The sequence below is a fragment of the Cydia pomonella genome, chromosome 12 (assembly GCF_033807575.1).
Source record: "Cydia pomonella isolate Wapato2018A chromosome 12, ilCydPomo1, whole genome shotgun sequence".
Classification (NCBI taxonomy): Eukaryota; Metazoa; Arthropoda; class Insecta; order Lepidoptera; family Tortricidae; genus Cydia; species Cydia pomonella.
This window is the reverse complement of record NC_084714.1, coordinates 3,411,969-3,435,188: the sequence shown is the minus strand read 5'-3', so window position 1 is coordinate 3,435,188 and position 23,220 is coordinate 3,411,969. Positions and strand designations below refer to the sequence as shown.

The 23,220-nt window shown below is 37.3% G+C and overlaps 1 protein-coding gene across 2 annotated transcripts in view; it reads left to right on the top strand.

Moving 5' to 3' along the window:
* Positions 1 to 23,220, top strand: part of LOC133523314 (low-density lipoprotein receptor-related protein 2) — a 506,862-nt gene that overhangs the window by 434,126 nt on the left and 49,516 nt on the right. For both annotated transcript variants that reach the window (XM_061858821.1, XM_061858820.1), the window contains one exon: positions 19,870 to 20,001. In XM_061858821.1, the coding sequence (XP_061714805.1) occupies positions 19,870 to 20,001 (132 nt within the window). The remainder of the gene's footprint in view (positions 1 to 19,869; positions 20,002 to 23,220) is intronic.

The window sequence follows — 23,220 nt, the reverse complement described above, 5'->3', positions numbered from 1 at the left end:
TTTGTGGTGCGCGTGCCGCGGCCGCTGCAGGAAACCATCGCGAGCGCGGACTTTTGGCCGATGGGTGTGGTTTCGGCGATTCTGTGGGAATCTGCCGAATCCTAAATGTTGAGAAAAGTATATTCCGTTTACATCGTTTTATTTCATGAGTGACTATCGCGGTAACCGAAGACAATATTATATGATTTATTTAGTATTGAAATAACAGCAACAAATAAGTTTACTAGAAATCGAATACAGCAAATTGGTCAGATGGGGCCTCACGCTTTGTCGGGCCCGGTTTCAATCGAGCCACGATTCAATTGTTGAAAAATTACAGTCTCCCATTGGCTGCAGTCGGTTTCTGGCTTTTGTTGCAACTGCATTTATTGATGTGCTTTTACTGATACGTAGGACGTGACTGATCGGTGACTTCATTTTTATTTTTAGTCGACTGCGGTGAAACCCGAAGGGTTAAGATTTTATAAGTCTTTGTTTTATAGATGTTTGGTTTGACTCGAGTTTTTTAAGTTCGAATTTGAATATATTAGTAGCGGATTTAATACTATCACTACCATCAGTAAGAAATACTTTACTTATATTAATAATGTACCTACTGATTGGAATATTAATAAATATCGTGACTATTATAATGAAAGGGAGGAGTAATGAAATGATAATATTACCAAAGAGAATTTGAAATAAATGGCGTTCTAACGGTTTTAATCATGTGTCGAAAAATGGCAGTAAATTTACTATAGCTACAAAGATTTCTTTGACAATCCATCGATATTTCAAATTCTCTTTGATATAAATAATATCATTCTTACTGATGCGATCGCGTTCTTATTGGCCCAGTAGCGCAATTTCTATAGAAATTGTAATCGTAGTTAAAGGTACTAGATAAAACAAGTTCTTCAAAAATTCTAATTTGTATAGCAAAAATATGTTTTTTTGTGCAAGTTATTTTTTTCTGTACAATTAGTTTTAAGGTTAGGTAACATTTTATAATTTACCAACTAAGAACCATATTCATTTCTGAAGGATGAAAATGCACGCAGCATGGAGGCCCGGTTTTGTACGGATGAAATCACAGTTTGCAACACTTTTTATATATATAACACAGTTTTTATACTTTTTGCTTGCTCACAAAAAATCACACCGTCGCTATTTTACGAGTTGTCATTAAAAGAAGTTAAGTTAGCTTGTACGTTTTTCCGAACGCTTTAAAAGTGTTGCATCGATTAAATGTCCCCGGACGCCTCTAAAACAGTAACCTGGACAACCGGCTCTAAAACGGGGAACTGGACAACTAACGTACTATGCAGTTGACAATGACTTATTTACCTAAAAATGCATCGCACTTTTAATGGCCGCCTCGGCCAGTCGGTAGTGACCAGGTTCAGCAGGAGATCCCGTGGGTTCGAATCCTGGTAAAGACATTATTTATGTGTTTATCACGGATATGTGTACCTGAGTTATGGACAGACATAGAAGTTTTTGTGGCAAAATAAAGTGATTGACAAAATCAAATATCGACATGTCTATTATCGATGTTACCTTAGCGTTATAGATATTTTTAACATTGTATCAAAAGATAGCTACCGCGAAATACACAACACGTTCGATATCTTCTTTGATACACGCATAATAGGTACTTATCTTATTTTTTGACACTGTATTCTACAGTTTACGTTTTTATTTTAAATACTTAATATATGTAATAAAGAAATTATGGGCGGATTTGTAATTGATTTGCATTCTTGAAATTTACCGGTAAATTACAGCAAGTAGAATTTACATATTTTAATTATTAATCTATGACTGACTTATCGACGTTATTATTTGCCGATGTTTCATTTTCTCAAGCACTCGTTTTTGCCACAAAAACATCTATATCTGGTTATGGATGATCCCTATTTGTATATATCATCGTGTAGTAACCACAACACGCTCTTATTATTCGTACGCATACATAAAGCTTTTTTCTATCGACTTTTAGCGGATACAGGAGATGGCTATACTCTGTGATAAAACAACGCAACCCAATAATGTCATAGAGAAATAAGAAGTAATAGAGTGCACACTCCATACATCAGTTTTGGTACCAAAATGCTTATTATTTTCGCAGTCGACATCTAGCATCGAGTAGCGGAACTCTCAGTACTGCTAATAGACAATAGATATCGCGGCAAGCAAAAAGTCTAATGCTCAACGATTTTCCGCTATTATTATAACTAGAGTAACCGGAACTCTATTTTCAACTCCTACGCTTACTATATTTATAATATTAGCGGAAAATCGTTGAGCATTAGACTTTTTATTTGCCGCGATATCTATTGTCGAGTAGCAGTGCTGAGAGTTCCGCTACTCGATGCTAGATGGCCACTGCGAAAATAATAAGCATTTAGGTACCAAAACTGATGTATGGAGTGAGCACTCTATTACTTTTTATTTCTCTATAATAATGTGTAGCTTAGAATTGTCCCGGTGAGTATTAGTTGTCTGTTGATAGAAAATTACAGCCAGCGATAAAAACTTGTAACAAAAATGAAATATTTGACAAAAAGCTTATTAACATAAAATCGCGACATGACTATCGTCACGGTAAATAAAACAAGTGTAATATAAAACCATGCTAGTCTATAAATCTGATGACAATACAATAATGGCGTTAAAATTTCTCACAGAGTAAATAAATTTTTGAGAAAGACAGATTAAAGACCGGTATAAAATTTCTTCTACAATATATAAGCCTGGTGTTAACATGAAAACTCAATGATTGACACAATATTCATCAAAATAAGCTTAGATTTCAAACTAGAATAATTATAATCTTAACCTTTTGACTTTTCTCCACTAAAACAGGCGATAGGTCTTAGAAATTAGTTATACACGGTGTATCATGAATCATGAGGAATCCGAAAGATTTTATCCAAGCATTTCTGAGGCCAAAAGTTTTTTTTTTTACATTTAATTCCATTCAATACGTTTACTTCAGACAAAACTGTCTATATACACAAAAACATACAAGTAAAATTTAAAATAATATAAATAAAGAACTAACGTAACATACACAAGGTTTAGATCAATTTCCCCCCAAAAAAAAACTTTTTTATGTGAATTTTTGCGTTTTGTTTTTAAGTATTAAAACATAAAAATCAAATGTAGTTAGTAAACCTGTCACTTAAAATGAATTTTTACTTTGTTTTCGTAAAACCTAGTTTTTTGCACAGTGTTTTGCGGCCTTTCGCCGCCGCAAAGCCGCGTTCAGTTTTATGCCGTGTCGTACAGCTGCGTTCATGACCCACAAATGGTCTCGCCGGAAGATCAGCGCTGACTTTTGAGTTAGTATTTATGCTGAGGCGGGACCATTTCGTGGTAAACTATTTATTTATTCTATGTCTCTTTCTTTTGTTATGTTGTTATACTTTTGTATGTCATAGTTTATCACGAAAAAATGCAAAGATTTCTGATGAATGATTTTTCTGATTTCTGTTACTTGTCACTTTTTTACATCTGTCAATCAGGCTATTTAGACTATCGTCGGGGATAGTGCAATACCGCGTAACTAACAAATGCAATAAGGTCCAATTACCTTGTACTTTGTTTGAATTTCGAACTCTTACGACTTTGTTAGTTGCGCGGTATTGCACTATCCGCGACGCTATGTCCTATGGTAGCAACACCGCCATGAAAAAGGTGTTTAGCACTAAGTAACAATATAGTACATTACGATACAAGTGCGAAAAATAGGAAATTCGAAACGAGTGGCGATAAATTAAAACACGACCGAAGGGAGTGTTTTAAATCGACACGAGTTGCAAATTACCTATTCGCACATGTATCGTACAACGTTTTACAGTACATATGGCCCTTTAAATGTTCGACACAGTAACGTAATATGCTACTTCTCGCACTAGTGCTATAAAGTAGCCCCATATGTACTGTAAAAAATGTTTTCTTTTTCTACTGGCATTACCTAACTCGGAAAGGCAAATTCCAGAAAAGTTTATAGGTCATTTTAGTCTTTAAATATGAACAGGTATTCCTATTTCAATCTTTCGGATTCCTTGTGAAGCACCGTGTTACTGTAGATTTGTATTTGTCAATTAATTCCATAAATGGCGTTCAGAACGGTCAATTCAGCAATAATTATATCAAGAAAATTGTCAGACACATCGCCCGCGTCAACGATGCAGCAATCAGTAACGATGCAAGGCTGCAGTCTCCATTGAAATGTAACCTTAATGTACCAATTTCCAACCGACCGGCTGGAATCCGGCCGCACCGGAGCGCATTTTCAATGTGCCTATACATTAAGGGGCTCCCCACGGTTTTCATCGATTTCTGTAAAGTTTTGAGTCGTGACTGCTATATTTGCACTTTAAGTAGAATTATAAAACAAACGGCTATCGGTTCTTCAATAATTTGTCTCCATTCTGGTCTGCCGAATTTTGAAAGAAATGAACACTTATTTTTTTATGATTTTTTAAAACATTGTCTAATTAAACACATTTTTCGTTACTCGATTGCTGTGAAGGAATTTACATGTACGTAACGTTGGTGGGAATCGTACTTAAGCTACCTTTTATCATTTATAACCTCAAAAATTCTCACAAACGTGTATCTTCTGTTATTTATTTCGTGCTCACGTCCGCGCCGAAAAATTGCCGCGCCATTTCTCAACGCAGCAACAATAGCGTGATGGATGGACGGCCTACGCGCTGCAGTTTATTGGACGACGGCTTTATCTGTTGTGGCTGAAAACTAGCTTTTGATGATAGTTTTATACGATTTGGTTTTGAGAAAAACTATCTTAAACTGACAGGTTTGAATCTTACAATGTAGTTTAATCAGGGACCGGTATCCCCTTCGAAGGTTTTGGAAGCGGTATTTCGTAAGGCTTTGCTTACCAAAGCTGTTGCTAACTACGTTTATTTTTAACTGGTACCCGTTCCTAAGCGCTAACCTCTTGAAGGGTTATCGATTATAAATTACAACGCTTATGCCATTTTCAACTTTCCCTTCGTAAAAATAGAATAAAATATTGCTTGTCTAGCGCGTTGACAACACAGGGGTCATAATTTATTGAATTAGGAAGGGGATACCCTTACGTTTTAGCGGTATCTCTGAAAGAGAAACCCCTTCTTTGAGCTAAGTCAAATGAACGGGTAAGCAATTCAAAGGGAGATCAATAGTTGGGGCTATTCGATAAACGACTAAACCATTTGAAGGCTTTTTTCTAAGAAGGGGTGAACGGGTCCCTGAGTTTAATCAAATCTCGCTTACAATCGCTGTAAAGCCGAGTTAAGTACAGAGTATGTTCTACATTGTGAATTAAGTCAGCCTATGTAACTAACTCATAATAGCTTAATTGGTGCAGCAATCTTGACGCGATATAGCGTATCTTGGGCTCAATTCCTTCGACAATTGGATATATTTTCGATGTTAATTTAAATGTACAAATTATAGAATGATCCGTCGTTACGAGTAAATACATAAATAAAGATTATGGTACAATAATAATAATAATAATAAACCTCAGTCTAAGAAGTAAGAGAAATAAAGGAAATAATAATAATAATAATTCAGCCTATATACGTTCCACTGCTGGGCACAGGCCTCCTCTCATGCGCGAGAGGGCTCGGGCTATAGTCCCCACGCTAGCCCAATGCGGATTGGGGACTTCACATACACCTTTGAATTTCTTCGCAGATGTATGCAGGTTTCCTCACGATGTTTTTCTTCACCGAAAAGCTAGTGGTAAATATCAAATGATATTTCGTACATAAGTTCCGAAAAACTCATTGGTACGAGCCATGATTTGAACCCACGACCTCCGGATTGAAAGACGGACGTCATATCCACTCGGCCACCACCGCTTTATGGTACAATCTTACACAAATCGACCCAGCCCCATAGTAAGCTTGCGTTCCCACTATGCCGTATCGACAGTAATCTTACTGTCCTGTTTGTAAAAACCACCATTTAAATATTTTTATTTTTTAAATACAGCGAGACATTTTAACTAAGCATTCCTGATAATATTTAGAAACTAAAATGTCATATAAAATTTTCTGGATTTTATATGACATTTTATTTCAGGCCTACTTTCAGAGATAATTAAATGTTTTTCGAAATCATTCTTTGGCCATAAGTCGGTACAAAACACATTTTTGACTGTGGTATTGCCACTTTGAGGTCTAGCCTGGACATACCTATTGATTGACATCGAAAAATTAAAAAAATGTAGTCGAGAGGCTACCCCCAAATAAAAAAAAAAACTATTTAATTAATTTTAGGTTATGTGTTTATCAATAAAAATTACGTTTTATGTACAGGAGTGTTCAAAAAAAAGGGAAAAAAAAACAATAAAAAAATATATTTTTTGTCGAATTTCACAAAAGGTCATATAAATTTTTTTGCTTCTGTTGCCATCAGGAATGCACCGTTAAAATCTCTCGCAATGCTCACCGGCACCTTGTATACAGGCCACGACGCATGGCTATCTATCGTAACTACCTAGTGGGAACGCAGCCTTACAGTTTCTCTCAAGAAGTTTTCAATAAGCCAAAACACCATTATCATTACTTTGACCCATAGATACAACCCCTTGGAAACTTCGTGAAGGGCCTCAGAAGTTGCTGCCCTCTATTATTCACGGAAGACAAAGCGTCTTCGTACATCTTCAGACTAATGTGTGTCCCTTGCTGGTTATGTTCAGGGCATGAATGCGTGACTTGGCAGTTGATGAAGTACTTAGGGTGGGGCCCAAGCTAACTTTTCCATGAAAATATGACGTTTAATGTGGCACTAAAACACTTTTTCACGTCAAAGTCGCTGCAAAGTTAAGCCTCATTTATGGCTCCTCTACAAGATGGCCCAGCGCTGGACCAGCGAGTTGGCCATGCGATGGTGAAAGCTCAGCGCTGGCTAGCACTACAGAATGGGCCACGTGTAGATGCGTACGCACCCATCGCTGGCCCACTACCTTTGATGTGCGGATGAATTCAAAAATTAAAAATTCAAATTCAAAATTCAAAATTATCACATCGCCATCCTGCCGCGCCATAAGCCATCCAACACAACTACCCTCTCTACACGCTGGCCTATCTTAGTGGGCCAGTATGATGACAAATCAAATTAATTCAAATCTAAATGAACGTAATAAATGAAATATCATTCGAAATCATCATTCAATTCTACTAGGTAACTTAAGGAAACAACTCGAAATATGCTCCACATGTGGATAAAGTGCAACTTTCTCATTAGTTTTTGAACAATCAAGAGGGCCTTTACCAGTTGGTGTGGTGAAAAAAACATTGCATGCAAGTTCTCGCGTCATGTAAATGGGGTTTTAGTTAGCTAGGTTAGCTATAATGTTAACTTTTATGTTTATTTATGTGCAACTTTTACTATGGGACCAACCCTAAAATCGCGTAAAAAAATGGCCTGTTTCATACATTTGAGTCTGACCTTGACATTTTCTATGGGAGAGTAATTTTTTTCGCGATTTCGGGATTGGTCCCATAGTAAAAGTTGCTCAATATGACCTATTTATTCACCCGCTAATCATAGCAGGTGACTAAATAAACAACCTGTATAATAACATTCTTTTCCAAAGTTAAATCCGTAATTTTTAGGACCTATTTTTTCTTTCCCTCGGGTGACTTATTTTTAATCTCCTCGAAGTGTCCATTCCCGTTATATCCCCTACTTTACATTTGCCGCGACCCCATATTTAACCAGCCCTGTCCCTTACTAGCTCAAATATAAGCCTAGTCAGACATGATGATTTGTCTCCATGCCGTTATTGCCGTATTTTGAGTAAAATGTACTTACCTACCTACTATCGAATTTGAAATAGAGGTGGATTGTCAAAGAAAACTTTGTAGCCGCAGTAAATTTACTGCCATCTTTCGACACGTGATTAAAACTTTTAGAACGCCATTTGACTTTGAACAAAAAATGTCTTTCATCAAAAAATGGCGCCATCTAATAGATCAAAGGCAAAAGGTGGCATCGTTTCGAGCGATGGCGCCACAACCTTTAGCCGATGCCCGGTAAGATGGCGCCACTTTTTGATAATTAACAAGATGGCAGTATATTACTGTGGCTAGAAAGTTTTCTTTTTTAGGGTTCCGTACCCAAAGGGTCAAATGGGACCCTATCACTGAGACTTCGCTGTCCGTCCGTCTGTCCGTCCGTCTGTCCGTCCGTCTGTCCGTCCGTCCGTCCGTCTGTCACCAGGCTGTATCTCATGAACCGTGATAGCTAGACAGTTGAAATTTTCACAGATGATGTACTTCTGTTGCCGCTATAACAACAAATACTAAAAACAAAATAAAATAAATATTTAAGGGGGGCTCCCATACAACAAACATATTTTTTTTGCCGTTTTTATAATTAATGGTACGGAACCCTTCGTGCGCGAGTCCGACTCGCACTTGTCCGGTTTTTTTTATACCACGACGGTGGAAAACAGTCAATATGGCCCGCCTGACAATACACCTCTATTTTAAATTCTCTTTGCTATTACCTACCCCATCGACCGGGTGACCTAGCAGTCGGGGCGTTAACCACGAAAGCTAAAAACGCCGGTTCGATTCCTGCCTCAGCCATAGGAGGGCTTGGTCACTTTTACAAGCTTTTATTTAACTTGCAATGTAACGGAGTGGGTGCCACAACGTTTATTATGATTAGAATAGAAATATAAGCAAATTATTCAGTCAGATAAACAGCATCTTTAACCTTCCCTTGAGCGACTCCTATCTCGAGCTTTTATTTCTGACTCAATACCTAACTTGTCCCTGGCTCAAATATAAGCCAAGTCAGACATATGATGATTTGTCTCCTCGGTTATTGCCATGACAAATTGCGTAGGAGTACAAAATGTAATATCCCATTTTCAGGGAAATTTCGATATTAGATACCGGAGGTGACAAATTGCCGGTTCTGCGTGGCTAAACGCATAAATCTTGTATTTCAAATAGTACATGATACCGTAGAATGTACTTGTACTAGCAGCGTGAATTCGATAATTCAAAATTGAATATAAATCTGATGGTATTTACATACATGTACATAGCAAATTAAAAACAAAAAAAAAACAAATATCTGTTTGGCCCAGTGGTTGTCTGGTAGAGAATGACTAAAGGCATTAAATACGCCTATTGTACGTTTTACTTGTATTTGTGCAATAAAGTTTCAAAAAAATAAATAAAAAATAAGAAGATGCCATTGGTATACTTCCAAAACATGATAACTGACAAAATGGTAATAAATACTAGTTTTTATTGTTTTAAATAAATGCATATGTGGCATTTTAAAATATATTTTTATTATTTAAAAAGTGCTGAGGTAAACGTGCTGTTATTGACTGTACTTTTCTTCTCAAGGGCATCTAATACTCATCGAGACAATTCTAAAAACCCAAACACAATAACGTTGCGTTGTTTTACCACAGAGTTCCTATGACCTCCTGCCTCCGTCATCAGATCAGCTCGCTGGTACCATAATAGTGCATTGTGATTCAACTTACATATGCATGCAAAATTTCAGCTCAAGCGGAAACCGGGAAGTGGGTCAAATTTAGCTTCTTAGATTTGACCCACTCAAACATGGTACATACACTTATCAGCTCTGGCAACTTATCATTCAACATTTTTTTTCATGCAGCAAAATACATAGGTACACCTATTGTAATATGTTACTAAACTTATTTACCTTTATTTATTTATGTATACTTTATTTTATTGCACATAAAATATTAAGTACAAATGGTGGACCTTGCCTTAAGGCATTCTCGAGCAGTCAACCACTGGGTCAAAAAGATAAAAAAAACACAAACACAAAGAAAAAACAAAAAAACAACGGAAAAGACAAAGAGAAAGTCTTTAAAATACCTTAAGGCATTCTCGAGCAGTCAACCACTGGGTCAAAAAGATTTAAAAAAAAAACACAAACACAAAGAAAAAACAAAAAAAAACAAAGAAAAAGACAAAGATAAAGCCTTTAAAATACTAAACAAAAATAAAATGACACAAAGTCATACTTATCAATCATAGAGAATCTCAACTCGAAACAGCATACATAAAAAGTGGTTAATCAAAACTAAAGCAAATATCGCAATTATTTCAAATAAACTTCGCAGACACTAAACTAAATTAAAGCAAATCAACTAAAATGTGTGGGTAGTCACAATTAGAGACAAACTGCAGAGTAGTCAACATTAGTTGGCGACCCCTGTTTGACAAGTTTGTTGACAAAGCCAGGGGTCGTACTCGTTTAACCCTTTGCCCGAAAGACGGCCACAGACGGGCACAGTTGCAGTATAACATTAGCTTCGTGTATCCTGATATGGTTTACAATGGCCGTAGCGTTTAAAGGGTTAAATACCGTAATGGACAGTAATTTGAAAATATGCTTTATACTGTTTAGCAAAATAAAAATACCTTAATTCTTGCTCTTTATAATATTTCAAGATATTTATTGGTTAAAAGTACTTTTAGTACAGTCGTTCTCAGATATATCGGAGCGGACGAGCTGCTCAAAAATTTCTAAACACGCACTCTAGCGCCTAGACAAAAGAGGCGTGTTTAGATATTTGTGAGCACCTTGGCCGCTCTGATATATCTGATGGTGACTGCAATGCATCAAACGATCAACTTTTTGATTTCGAGTTCAAATGGCATCAAAAGTTTTATCGTGAAGCATGCCTACGCAGTTACGACTAAGCGAGTTCTTAGTAATGGAACCAAGTTCACCAATTATTGGTGATTGTACTTACTCTATGTAAATCTAGATGGGGGGATAGATAACTACATACACGGCCCAATTTGAACTTTAAGATACGGCAAATATTAGGTCTAGATAGCAGTGGCGGCGCGTCACTAATATTCGTAGGGAACCCGGAGCTAATTTTGGTTTCCTTTTCTCCATGAACCGATCGTGAAAGTACTCAACGGGCTGAAGTTTAGACAAGCCGGTGGGAATCGAGTTCTTTGAACGATCCGCCACTGCTACATACGATACGGACCCGATATGTCAGTGTCAAAATTGACGTCTTTGTTTGAAGAAACGTATCCTATGGAAGGTGGAGGTAAGGAATTAAATCTCCATGTACCAAAAAGTGTCATCAAAAAAACCTTAAATAGGTGGCGCTACAATACCTAGAATACTTGACAAAAAAATCAAATCATAGACAGCGCACTTCACTCCGTCAATAACGCCTAGGTTCTTAGCTACTCTAGCGCTACTCTGGAGAGATTTGGAACTATTATTTACAGATCTACCATAAGAGATTTCACTCCTTTTAAATCCACACTCCATAGTATCTTAAAGTTCGAATCGAGTACTAAAATACATATTAGTATTGCAGGAAATTGTATAGATAAAATCGGTCGGATAAAGCAAATAATGTACCTTCATTATCGCCGTGAAACTAACAATAAACATCATAATAAATAAGATATTTAAAGTTCTATATCTACACAATCCTACTTAATTGGGGATTAAGTGGGACAACAACATTAATATACTGAATTATTCATAAATTAATTAGTTTAATAGAAAATAGAATCCCGCTAATGAGGGCGCTATTGGACGGTTGACTCAGTCTGAATTGAGTGAGATATTCAGACTAACACAAGAGGACTCATCAACGACCAGAATCGAAGCCGGGTTTTTTTATAACACGTCGGTGGCGAACAAGCATACGGCCGGCCTGATGGTAAGCAGTCATCGTAGCTTATAGACGCCAGACACACCAGAGATATTACATGCGCGCTGTACACTCCTTGCTTGAAGAACCCCATACTGTACCTCGGAAAAACCTCTGCAGGCAAATTAGGCCGCGTTCGTTCATTTAATGGTACTGTTTTTTGAACATATGCGGGATTGCAATTTTTTTAAAAGATTAAAAGCAGAAAATAACCAACATTTTTGTCGTAAAAATGAAACTTGAAATGAAGTCGAATGAGTTTTGTCGACTAAGAAAAATCTAATTGGTTACCTCTTGCATAACTACTGTCCACGAATGAGAGTCAGCAGATTTTTTTTCTCATTAGTACCTCTTTTTAATCAACTCTATCCCAGACTTATTCCATCTTTCTTATCAATCTCATTATCTCGCTCAAAAGCGTAGAATTTTGCTGCAAATCCTTTCCCGAGTTATTGCAGCGTCACCCATGTAACACAAAAACAGAAAGGTCTAATCACATGTACGCTTATCATTTCAAAATCGACCTTCGCACGTGTATTAAGAGTCGACATTCCAACAAATTTTGTTCTGGATAAGCGCTTGTTAATGCTACCAAACGATATGGAAGCTCAACAGAATCAGAACGTCACATATATCGATCATTGATAGTTGCAAATAGGACTTTGTTCCAAGTACTTACAGCCGGTATTTGAATAGAGAATTTGGTCTTGATACGTGGTTGGGAAGGTTGGCATGGACGGCTCCAGGCAAGTGCATCAGAATCGGAAAGCTTGACATGCATATGGCTCAGCGCGGCCTCTGGAGACGTGACGGATGTCACATGCGAACTGGATTTTCCTCAGTATTCCTACAAATAAAATTGTGCTACTAGTACAGTTGTGGCGTTCTCGAGAACGTTCTCAATTTACTATAGAAAATATTCTCGAGAACATTCCCCATACAAAAGGGAGAACGTTGTCGAGAACAGCACAACTCTAGTTACGAGTGGCAAAATCATGTTGCGGAAAAATCTGTCAGATTTCGGTTCTTTTTCACCCTTACCCAAACTTTTCCTTTATTCATAAATCTTAGCAAATCTCCTTTATTTATATCATTATTTATTTCAAGTAAACACAAAGAGTCTAGTATTTATTTATTATAGTAAATATATTTGCCCAATGTTTCATTAGTCAAATTTTCATTAGTCTGAACGCGTTTTTTCAACAAGTACTAAAACTACTAAAATTTAGATTATTGGTGACCCTTTTTAAAATTCGACGGTTTAATAAAAAGGTTCGGTCACATCGGCACATCAGGCAAATAATGTGTCGAAATTGCGATAGGTAACCGCACCGATAACTGTTACATCGATATTCGATATTTCATTTAATCAATCCCTCGTTTTTGATAAAAAAAAACTCTAGATATTAAGTATTTATAAAGTCTCGATCATAAGTTTCCTTACACGGGTTAATCGTTAAGCCAGACCCTATATACAAACATACACATAAACCCAACATTGGTTGAGAGCCGACCCGTTCACACCTCGCCGCATCTAGACCTTTACTTCAAGTAGCTCTGGTCATGATACTGAAGGGATTGACCGAAGCGTTGGGTATTTGAAATACTTAGCGGCCTTAAATCACTGCTACTGAATTAATTGGCTCATGTAACTTTGATAAATAAGAGTCAGACAAACCCGCTCCCTAAAATCCGTCGTGTACGAATCGTCGACGATCCCAAACTCACACCACCTTGTGTGTGTTCCACCTCTTGTACAATGGGCTGTGATCTGAAGAATTGTTTTAAATGATGTCAGCGACCGCTTTCTATCACCGCACCGCTCGCCGTCGGCAGGGTGTTCATCCTCACACCATATTTTTTTTTCCTCCCGCGGATGCTTCGGCTGTGCTCAGTATGAGCTGTACAACGTGTACCCACCCCATGTTAAGCGGCTGGTGTAACGCGTTATATAATAAATACCAATTAAATATTCCCCGCATTATTATACATATAAAGATAAGAATGGGAAGAATATTCATATCAAAATGCCACAAATGCAATAAAAATTACCGAAGCAATATTTGAATTCAGAAAAAGTTAACATATCAAAATAATTGGACCGACACGATACAAACGTAGCATGTCAACGAATACGTGGATTTTTCCCAAAATCCAGCCAATGTAAAAAAGAAACATTCATTTAATTAACTTGGAACAGAAATGGGGATGTTAACGTGATAGGTCGGATTGTTGCCATTATTTCCAAGTTCTGTGTACATCAGCCATTTTCGCTCTTTTTCGTTATTTTGAACGCAATGGAACTTAATTGCATACTACCCTCGCGCTTCAAGATGGCCGTCGGTGACCGATACATAATGTCGACAAAAAAAATTGTTCTTTTTAATTCTTACTTTATTTAATAATTCCTGTGATAACATAAAGTTTAAGTAATAAACGCAACCGCTTTAGCGCAGTTTGCAGATGACATAAACGACAAATTAAATAAAAAAATGCTAGTAGGTATATTGTTTATAGACTTCAAAAAAGCCTTTGACACTTTGGACCATGAATTACTGTTAAGAGCCATGTCAGAATGTGGGATCCGTGGTCCAACGAGTCAATGGTTCCGTAGTTATTTATCAAACCGAACACTACGAACAAAAGTCAACGGTTGTACTGGGGAGGAGGCGCCCGTTAGGTACGGAGTGCCGACTGGGTCTGTGTATGGCCCGGTCGGGTACATCATGCACGTGAACAGCATTAGCAACGTCGTGGAGCACTGCTCCACCTACATGTACGCGGACGACACGTGCTTGGTGTACGCCGACTGGGACATCGCGCGACTGCAGGCCAGGATACAGTCAGACTATAACAACCTATTAAAATGGTCCCACGATAACGGCATTCTGTTAAACTCAACCAAAACTAAGTGTATGTTGGTCAAGTCTCCTTATATGAAAACACAAGTGGAACTTATCCATATTATCGGTCACTCATACGACTGTCTACATAATGACATGGCTTTGTGTAACTGTAATAGTCTGGAGTCTGTGCACACCTATAAGTATCTTGGTCTTAATATAGATAGTCGATTTAACTGGCAACCTCATGTAGACGCAGTTTGTAATAAACTGAGGTCCATCTTATGTAAGTTCAATAACATAAAACGCTTCACTGATAAGACGACCCTGTATACTTTGTATCATGCATTAGCCGATTCAGTTCTTAGCTATGGGCTCATAGTATACGGTGGGACATTCAAAACACAAATAGGCAGAATACTCAATCTCCAACTTAGATTAATTAAAACCTTAGTTCATAACAAAATTAAAAAGAAATGTAATAAACAATATGACACACTTTTTAAAAAATGTAATATACTACCGGTGCAGGAAAAGTTTAAATTTCTTCTAGCGGTCAACCAATATAACTGTTTAAAGTTCAAAACATCCAAAGTGTACCCTCGTTCCCTTAGAACCTTATCGTTAACGCGCAAAAAATATGTTGAACCACGGGCCAATAACTACTACGGTAAACGGACGAGGCATTACCTAATACCGAGAATTTATAATATAATCCCATCTGAAGACGACTGTAATAGCCTATTGTCCTTTAAAAATAAACTAAAAATATTTTTATTAGACAATTACACAAAGACAGGTTAAAGTGTGTGGCAACCTGTCTTCCGTTTTTAAAATAACTAATTTGAGTCGCAACACTTGCAACAGAGATAACTGATACTAGTTCCTATTGCCTATATTTCCTTAGCATAAACATATTATATTATAACATAGTATAGTACTAGATATAAGATTGTATGTTGAGTATTTTCTCTGATACAAATATTTCATCAGTGTCACAGTTCTCTGACCAGTTTTGAACCTTGTTGCGATTAGATAAGGCCCAAGGACTGGTCAGGTAATTGTGTTGCTGTTAGTACCTTACACAGTAGATTAAGGAAGAATGTTGAGTGCTACCGTTCGCCAACAAACTGTCAAGCAGTTTGGCGAAAAAATATGTAAAAAGAATTATTCTGTGTATTTCTTATTGTGTATTTAAATAAAAAAAAAAAAAAAAAAAACATAGTTGTAAAGTGGTAGCCGAGTAGATAAGGCGTCAAAGGGTGTGGTCCGGGGAAGCGGGACGGGAGGTAACGGCCAGCTTGAAGCGAACGGGTAGTACAGTTATTAAACCATTGTTGCTGTGTTAAAACTTACATACCCTCGTTTTCCATAATTTCACGCAGTCATTTCATTTGCCAAAAAGTCCAAGCGTTTTTGACTACAAACTACAAAACTCAATCAGAGCACCCCACTGTCCACGTGGTCTTGTCTGTCCTACCCCTAGAGTGGTACAAACAATAGTAACCGCACAATAGATGCATAAGTGCTTTAAGGGCCCTCTAACTCCTTACCCAGGCATTTTGCTAGGTTTATCAAAGCTGTTTTATATAAGCTTCGTTTCTACGAAATTTCATGAATATTGGTTGAAGATTATTAGCGTGTATGAGGAATTTTATGAAAGTGAAGGAAGCGAAATGGGTATGTCAGGATCGTAGCAAGTGGAAATCCGTGGTCACTGCCTGCCCCTCCGGGAAAAAGGCGTGATTATATGTATGTATGTATTACTCAAAATATCGTCGACTATGAAACTTAAAAACACGAAAATTACACCCCTAATTGACCCTGAGATCTTTTTATGGTTCCGTACCCAAAGGGTAAACGGGACCCTATTACTGAGACTTCGCTGTCCGTCCGTCCGTCCGTCTGTCTCATGAACCGTGATAGCTAGACAGTTGAAATTTTCACAGATGTATTTCTGTTGCCGCTATAACAACAAATACTAAAAACTAAATAAAATAAATATTTAAGGGGGGCTCCCATACAACAAACATAATTTTATTGCCGTTTTTATAAATAATGGTACGGAACCCTTCGTGCGCGAGTCCGACTCGTACTTGCCCGGTTTTTTAGATTTTTGTAGGATGTTCAGAAATAAGTGACTGTTTTATTCTGAGTATTTTTATTAATTACTTAATAATGTTAAATAATTTAGTTTGATTACCTATTGTCCCCAATCACCTATTGTTAAAATTAACCGGAGTATTTTATACCCAAATACTTCCTCATCCACACATGGCCCCGTCCTACGGGGTCCATTGATTGATGGGTCAGTGGACACGAGTACCCACTAATAAGCGTGGGATCGATTCCATTTGCTGACGTACGGATCAGCACGCAACTCTGGCGTATGAGCGAGACAGCGCTATGCACGTGTACAGGTTTTTCCAATCCTTGGACATATTTTGCGAGGTGAATTTATACGTTGTATTGAGCAATATTTTACTATAAGACCAACCCCGAAATCGCAAAAATGTTTTGTCTCCCATAGAAAAAAAAAATACCAAGACCATGTCGGGCCATGCTCAGTGTAGGTTTCGTAGTTACCATTCTGTCAAAATAGGCCAAACGGGGGCTATTAATAAGTACCATGAACATTACAAGTATGAGGGAGTACCTTTGCAGCGCTTTGTACGTCTTTTTACTAACAATAAGAAGCGAAGATTTTTGCAATAACTCAAAAACGACTGGACTGATCATGTTCGCTATGGTTTTCATTGAAAGTATTTATTAAACTTTTGTTTCACTTGAAAAAATCAAACGAAAAGGCTTAGCTGTGGTTGATATACAACAAAATATGTGTGAAAAGGCGATAATATGAATACTTTGGTCTGAAGTGTCAAATTAGCAAACGCACTTTTCAAAATATTTAATACTTTATGGTTAAGCGACGTTTTCGTAAGTCGATCATTGTGTAAATGTTTAAATTAATAGATACCATGAAATTACGACGAATTCACTTTTGTTCTGTTAAAATGTAAATAGAACTCACTGAAAGAAATGTATGTATAACTTAAGTCCAAAAAATACCTCATTGATGGTACGAGTATGTCTGGAATTGAAAATCTTTGTACACTTTTATCATTGCGGCTTTCATCATTGAGCATTAAACTGGAAATATACCTTATTGATTTCATTGTGTAATGGAATTCATATGCGTGGAATAAATTAAATTAAAGATAAATAAATAATAATAAATAAATAAATAAATAAATATTATAGGACATTATTACACAAATTGACTAAGTCCCACAGTAAGCTCAATAAGGCTTGTATTGAGGGTACTTAGACAACGATATATATAATATATAAATATTTATAAATACTTAAATACATAGAAAACATCCATGACTCAGGAACAAATATCCATGCTCATCACACGAATACATGCCCTTACCAGGATTTGAACCCGGGACCATCAGCTTCGTAGGCAGGGTCACTACCCACTAGGCCAAACCGGTCGTCAAGATGAATCAAAATTTCCTTTTTTTTCAAAAATATATAATAATTAGGGCGTCCGCTAGCTGGCACGGGTGCATAGAGTGGGCACACGCACGCGGGTGCCATTGTAGGTTAAACCCGCTAAAAAACGCCACGCGTCCGCGACAGATAGGGTCGCTCAATGCGCATACCAGGGTTTGAAATTATCGCGATAATTATCCTATAAATATCGGATAATTATCCCAAGTATTGATGGTGCTATATTTATTTTCTTTGATAGTAAAAAATAATTATTGGGGCGTTTTTTGCTATGTACAAATAAAAACTGACCTAAAATTGATTAGTTTTTTTATTAACCATTGAAATATAAGATAATCATCAAGTTACAATCCAATTATATTTATTTTGATTTGTTTTTAAACACTAGTGTGTTTAAAAACAAATCAAACTAGTGTGTGTGTGTGTCTGTGTGTGTACTATAAGATAACTATACTTTCGAACCCTGGCTCATACTATATATTTCGTTTACGCGCTCACCCGCGTGCAACTGCGCCAGCTAGCTAGCGGACGGCCTAAAAATATCTACATGCCAGAAAATGTTGAATTAATGTAACAAATAAATGTTATTTTCATTTATTTTGACCAAATAGTTCTCGGAGTTTTTTGTGAAATCAAATGGTTTTTTTTGTAAACTCATAGTTAGTTCAGACCCACATCACTATATATGTATATTTTCATGTAAGGCTAAGGATAGACAGCACTTCCTGTACAAATATCAAATTTTAACGTATTTCCATTAGCGTCACAAATAAACAACAGATAAAAGCCTACAGCGGGTAAACAACATTGACCAAATCTAAGACAAACAGGATCCAGAGGGGTTTATTTGACATGTGGCCATTTTCCCAGACACCACGCATTGGGTCACCGATTTCTATCGCCATATATTATGTGAATCGCTTGATATTCAATCGCTCCTAAAGCTTAACCGCCTGTGTGATTTGGAAAGCTCAAAGCACATCTTTGCCTGTTTCGTAGGTAACCAAAACAAAATAATGATGTACGGTCACGTCTGAAAACATCGACACGATCGAAATGCCAAAAATATGTATAAACGACTTTATGGCCCATATATTATGGTAGTGTATACATATTTTTGGCACTTTGTACGTATCGATATTTTCAGACGTGACCGTACACTAACCCCCTTATTCACAAACGTCTACTAAAGTTAACAAGCCGCTAATAATCGTTTGTCCCTTTCCGACGTATTGGTATGATGGAAAGGCACAAACTATTATTAGCGGCTTGTTAACTTCAGTAAAAGTTTATGAATAAGGGGGTAAAAAGGGTTACATAAGCAACGGAGCGGCTTATAATTTAATAACTATTAAATTAAACATTTTAAAAACTCCCTACGTTATATGCACACAAAATCCATTTACGCCGAAAAAGCCTGACATCAATATGGTAAAGAGCTGATACTATTCAAACTGCTGGATAGATTTCTATGAAACAGAAACCAGGACAGAAAACCTCACTTTCACGTAAAAAAAGGCATCGAAATCGGCCCATCCGTTGGAGAGCTACTGTGCTACAGACAGACAGACAGACATTGGCGTCAAACATATAACACCCTATTTTGAGTCGCGGGTTAAAAATAAAAACTATAAGAATAGATAATGAGCTAAACATAAATTAAGCACTTATAAAATAAAGAAAGCTAAGTGGCTCTGTGTGGAGGCATACACATTGTGTACGTGTGAAATGGTCTTGTGTATTTTATTTCTCAATTCTCAATATCCTCATAAAACCAACTTACTCACCTTTCTTTGTCCACAGCTCCGCCCGACTGCCTACAGGATGAGCTGTCCTGCGGGCAGTACGTCTTCAACAAGACGTATTGTTACTCTGCCCATTATCGGTGCGATATGCACGTCGACTGTATGGATGGCAGCGACGAAGCCGACTGCAGTAAGTACCAGATTAGACCTTTATTACCTATCCGAACCACTACCGTCACTCCACGGTCTCGACTTTATGTTATGCGTTTTCTTGCTGCATAAACCTGACACGAATTGTCTCGTGGATATTCTTCGAGACCGATTCCGTAGTTACGGGGCTTAAATACATAGATAAATCATTTAATTACATGTAATTTTTGCTAATTGCTTTTTCTATATTATTCATTAGGAAATATCTTACAATTACTATACATTACAGATGTTTTAACCACTGCGGGTAAATACGGATGCTTTCATCCATAGTCGCACCCTATTATCCTACTGACTGCGCCAATACAATACAATACTCTTTATTACACACTTCACACAGTTTACAATACAAGTACTAAAACAAGTAAAGACAATTGGATAGGGAGGACAGGCGGTCTTATCGCTTAATAGCGATTTCTTCCAGACAAACATGTTAGATACATAAAATACCGAAATCCATAGCAGACTAACTAGTTTATTTCCAAACTAGCAATTACCGACATAATACATACGGTAATGTATATCCGATCCTGCGTAACAGTTTAATGTTTAGTATAGCAACTATTGGCACCGATTATCTAAGGGATATGAAGGTAATGCTTATGGTGACTGCTTACCATCAGGCGGGCCGTATGCTTGTTTGCCACCGTCGTGGTATTAAAAAAATGTAGCATTTTTTCAACAAGATGAACTGCTATTCTACGCATTATCGGTGCGATATGCACGTCGACTGCATGGAAGGTAGCGACGAAGTTGACTGCAGTACCAGCTTCGTCCTAGTGCCAAACTATAGGCGTCGATTATCCGAAAGATAGGGATATGGGATATGGGGGGGGGGGGCATTATGGACTATAAATAAATATATAAATATTAGCAGACACCTCACACAGATCGACCTAGCCCCAAATTAAGCAAAGCTTGTACTATGGGTACTAGGCGACGATGTACACATACTTTTACTTCCAAACCATCCATTCGAACCCAGGACCATCGGCTTCATAGGCAGGGTCACTACCCACTAGGTCAGACCGGTCGTCATTATACGTGGCGATTATCCAAAATATAGGATGGTTAAGATAATGTTCGGACGAGTTCACAAACGTTCCGAAAATATATTTACATGATTTTGTCAGTGTCTAAAAACCGTACTCGTTTTTTTTTCAATATCGGCGAAATTATTCGTTTTATTAAATAATTTACTGAAATAAGTATATCAACGAAGTTTCATTTATTTCCGCCTGATAAAATCATAATTAGTTCCTTTGATCAAGGACATTTTACTGTCACAGAAATCATCAAATTAATAACAATTTGCAATATTGTTGAAACGAACCAATAAATTCACCCAATACCAAACCGCAACGAAGCTAATAGGAACCGAACGAAAACAAAAGAAATTGCGTTTCCTCCGAAGTCGGTCTACAACAAATAGTATGTCGAAAACATCGGAGGCAAATCTCTTGGCGCTGAAACGATGCAATCCCAGGAAATGGAATAGTTGAGGCGATGGATGAGATACATCTTTAATGTAACCCCTATTGCTTCTCGCTCCATGGAACAAACTATCCTTTTCAATCCAAACTTGCAAGATAGATCTACGATATAATTGAGAGCTATTAAAACTCCGACTGTCTCTGGGAAAGTTTTGCGATATATTTGCTGGAAAAAATGGTGTGCTCCCGTTTAGTACCGTCCCGTGAGCGAGGCGGGAATGAGGAACCGTACTTTTGTATCTACTTGTTTGACTGCAGAAAAGATGGTGCTCGTATATTACTTATAATTATAGAGTGTGGAATTAAGAGGAGTGACATCTCTTATGGTAGAACTGTTACAAAAGTGTCCAGCTGTTAGCTATAAATAATAGTTCCAAATCTCTCCAGAGTAACGCTAGAGTAGCTAAGAACCTAGGCGCTATTGACGGAGTGAAGTGCGCTGTCTATGATTTGATTTTTTGTTCAAGTACTCTAGGTATTGTAGCGCCACCTATTTAAGGTTTTTTGATGACACTTTTTGGTACATAGAGATTTATTTCCTTACCTCCACCTTCCGTACTTATAATTTTCAATTGAACTGTCAATAATGAATCTTCGCAGTACAGCCGAAAGATTAAAGCAATGGACATTGCTTTAAAAAGGCCTAAGACCGGAATTAGGGATGTACCATGATTTTGCCGATACGAAACCGACGCCGGTTTTAAGGGAATAATCGGCGATACCGATATCGATATCGATGGCTTAGTATTTAGTTAATACTTACATCAAATAATTAGGAATGTACATAATATGCATAAAACTTCTCGATTTTGTGAAGTGTGAAAAACTAGAAAATATAAACAAAGTAAATCAAAATTAAGTTCAATTTAGGTAGATTTTTGTTAAGGAAACAATGTTTATTCAAATTGTTATCAGATAATTTTTGCGCAAATCATTTTGTATTTGAGCTTTTCAAACTATGATATCCGGTGTATTTAAATCGGCGATGCCGACATATCGGCCTGCCGATTATATCGGTATCGATATCGTTATAGTTCGTGTCATTCAAGATGACGCGCAGATTTGTCAAATCTAACCTTTAATAACATGACTATACAAGTCAAGGCACGCGTCTTCGTGAATGACACGATCTATACATTGCTAATCTGAATGATGACCGGTCGTGCGTTACACTGATTAATATGCTTCCCTACGATTTTGAGCAGATTGTTGTGATGTATATTATCACTTACTTCCGAGAATAGGCACACACAGAAAAAATGCAGCCGTAAGTAAAATTTTATAGAGCGTATAGGACATAAATCTAAGTTTGTGGAGAAAATATGTCGTGTGGCAAATTTGAGTAAAAGAACGAGTTATAGCTCCATTCTCCGCTTCACGAGACACGAATGAGATCGATGCTAATTCAAACTTTTAACATCACAATGATGCAAGTCGTTCGTGCGTCTCACTCACACCAATACTACACGGACAAGGAGCGAAAAGCACGTGCAAATGTATCATTTTGATGTCAGAATGTAAGTTTGAAATGACCTCTTCGTCGGATTTAAGCGGAACTTGAGATACTGCCATTGTTTTTCAACCAGAACTCAAGTACTACGCCCCCATTAAAATTTGGAAACAAAGTTCCGCTGAGTTTTAGAGACAACAGATTTTAGCGGGAACACGGTACGGTAAAGAAAAACGCAATTTCTACAACATTAAAA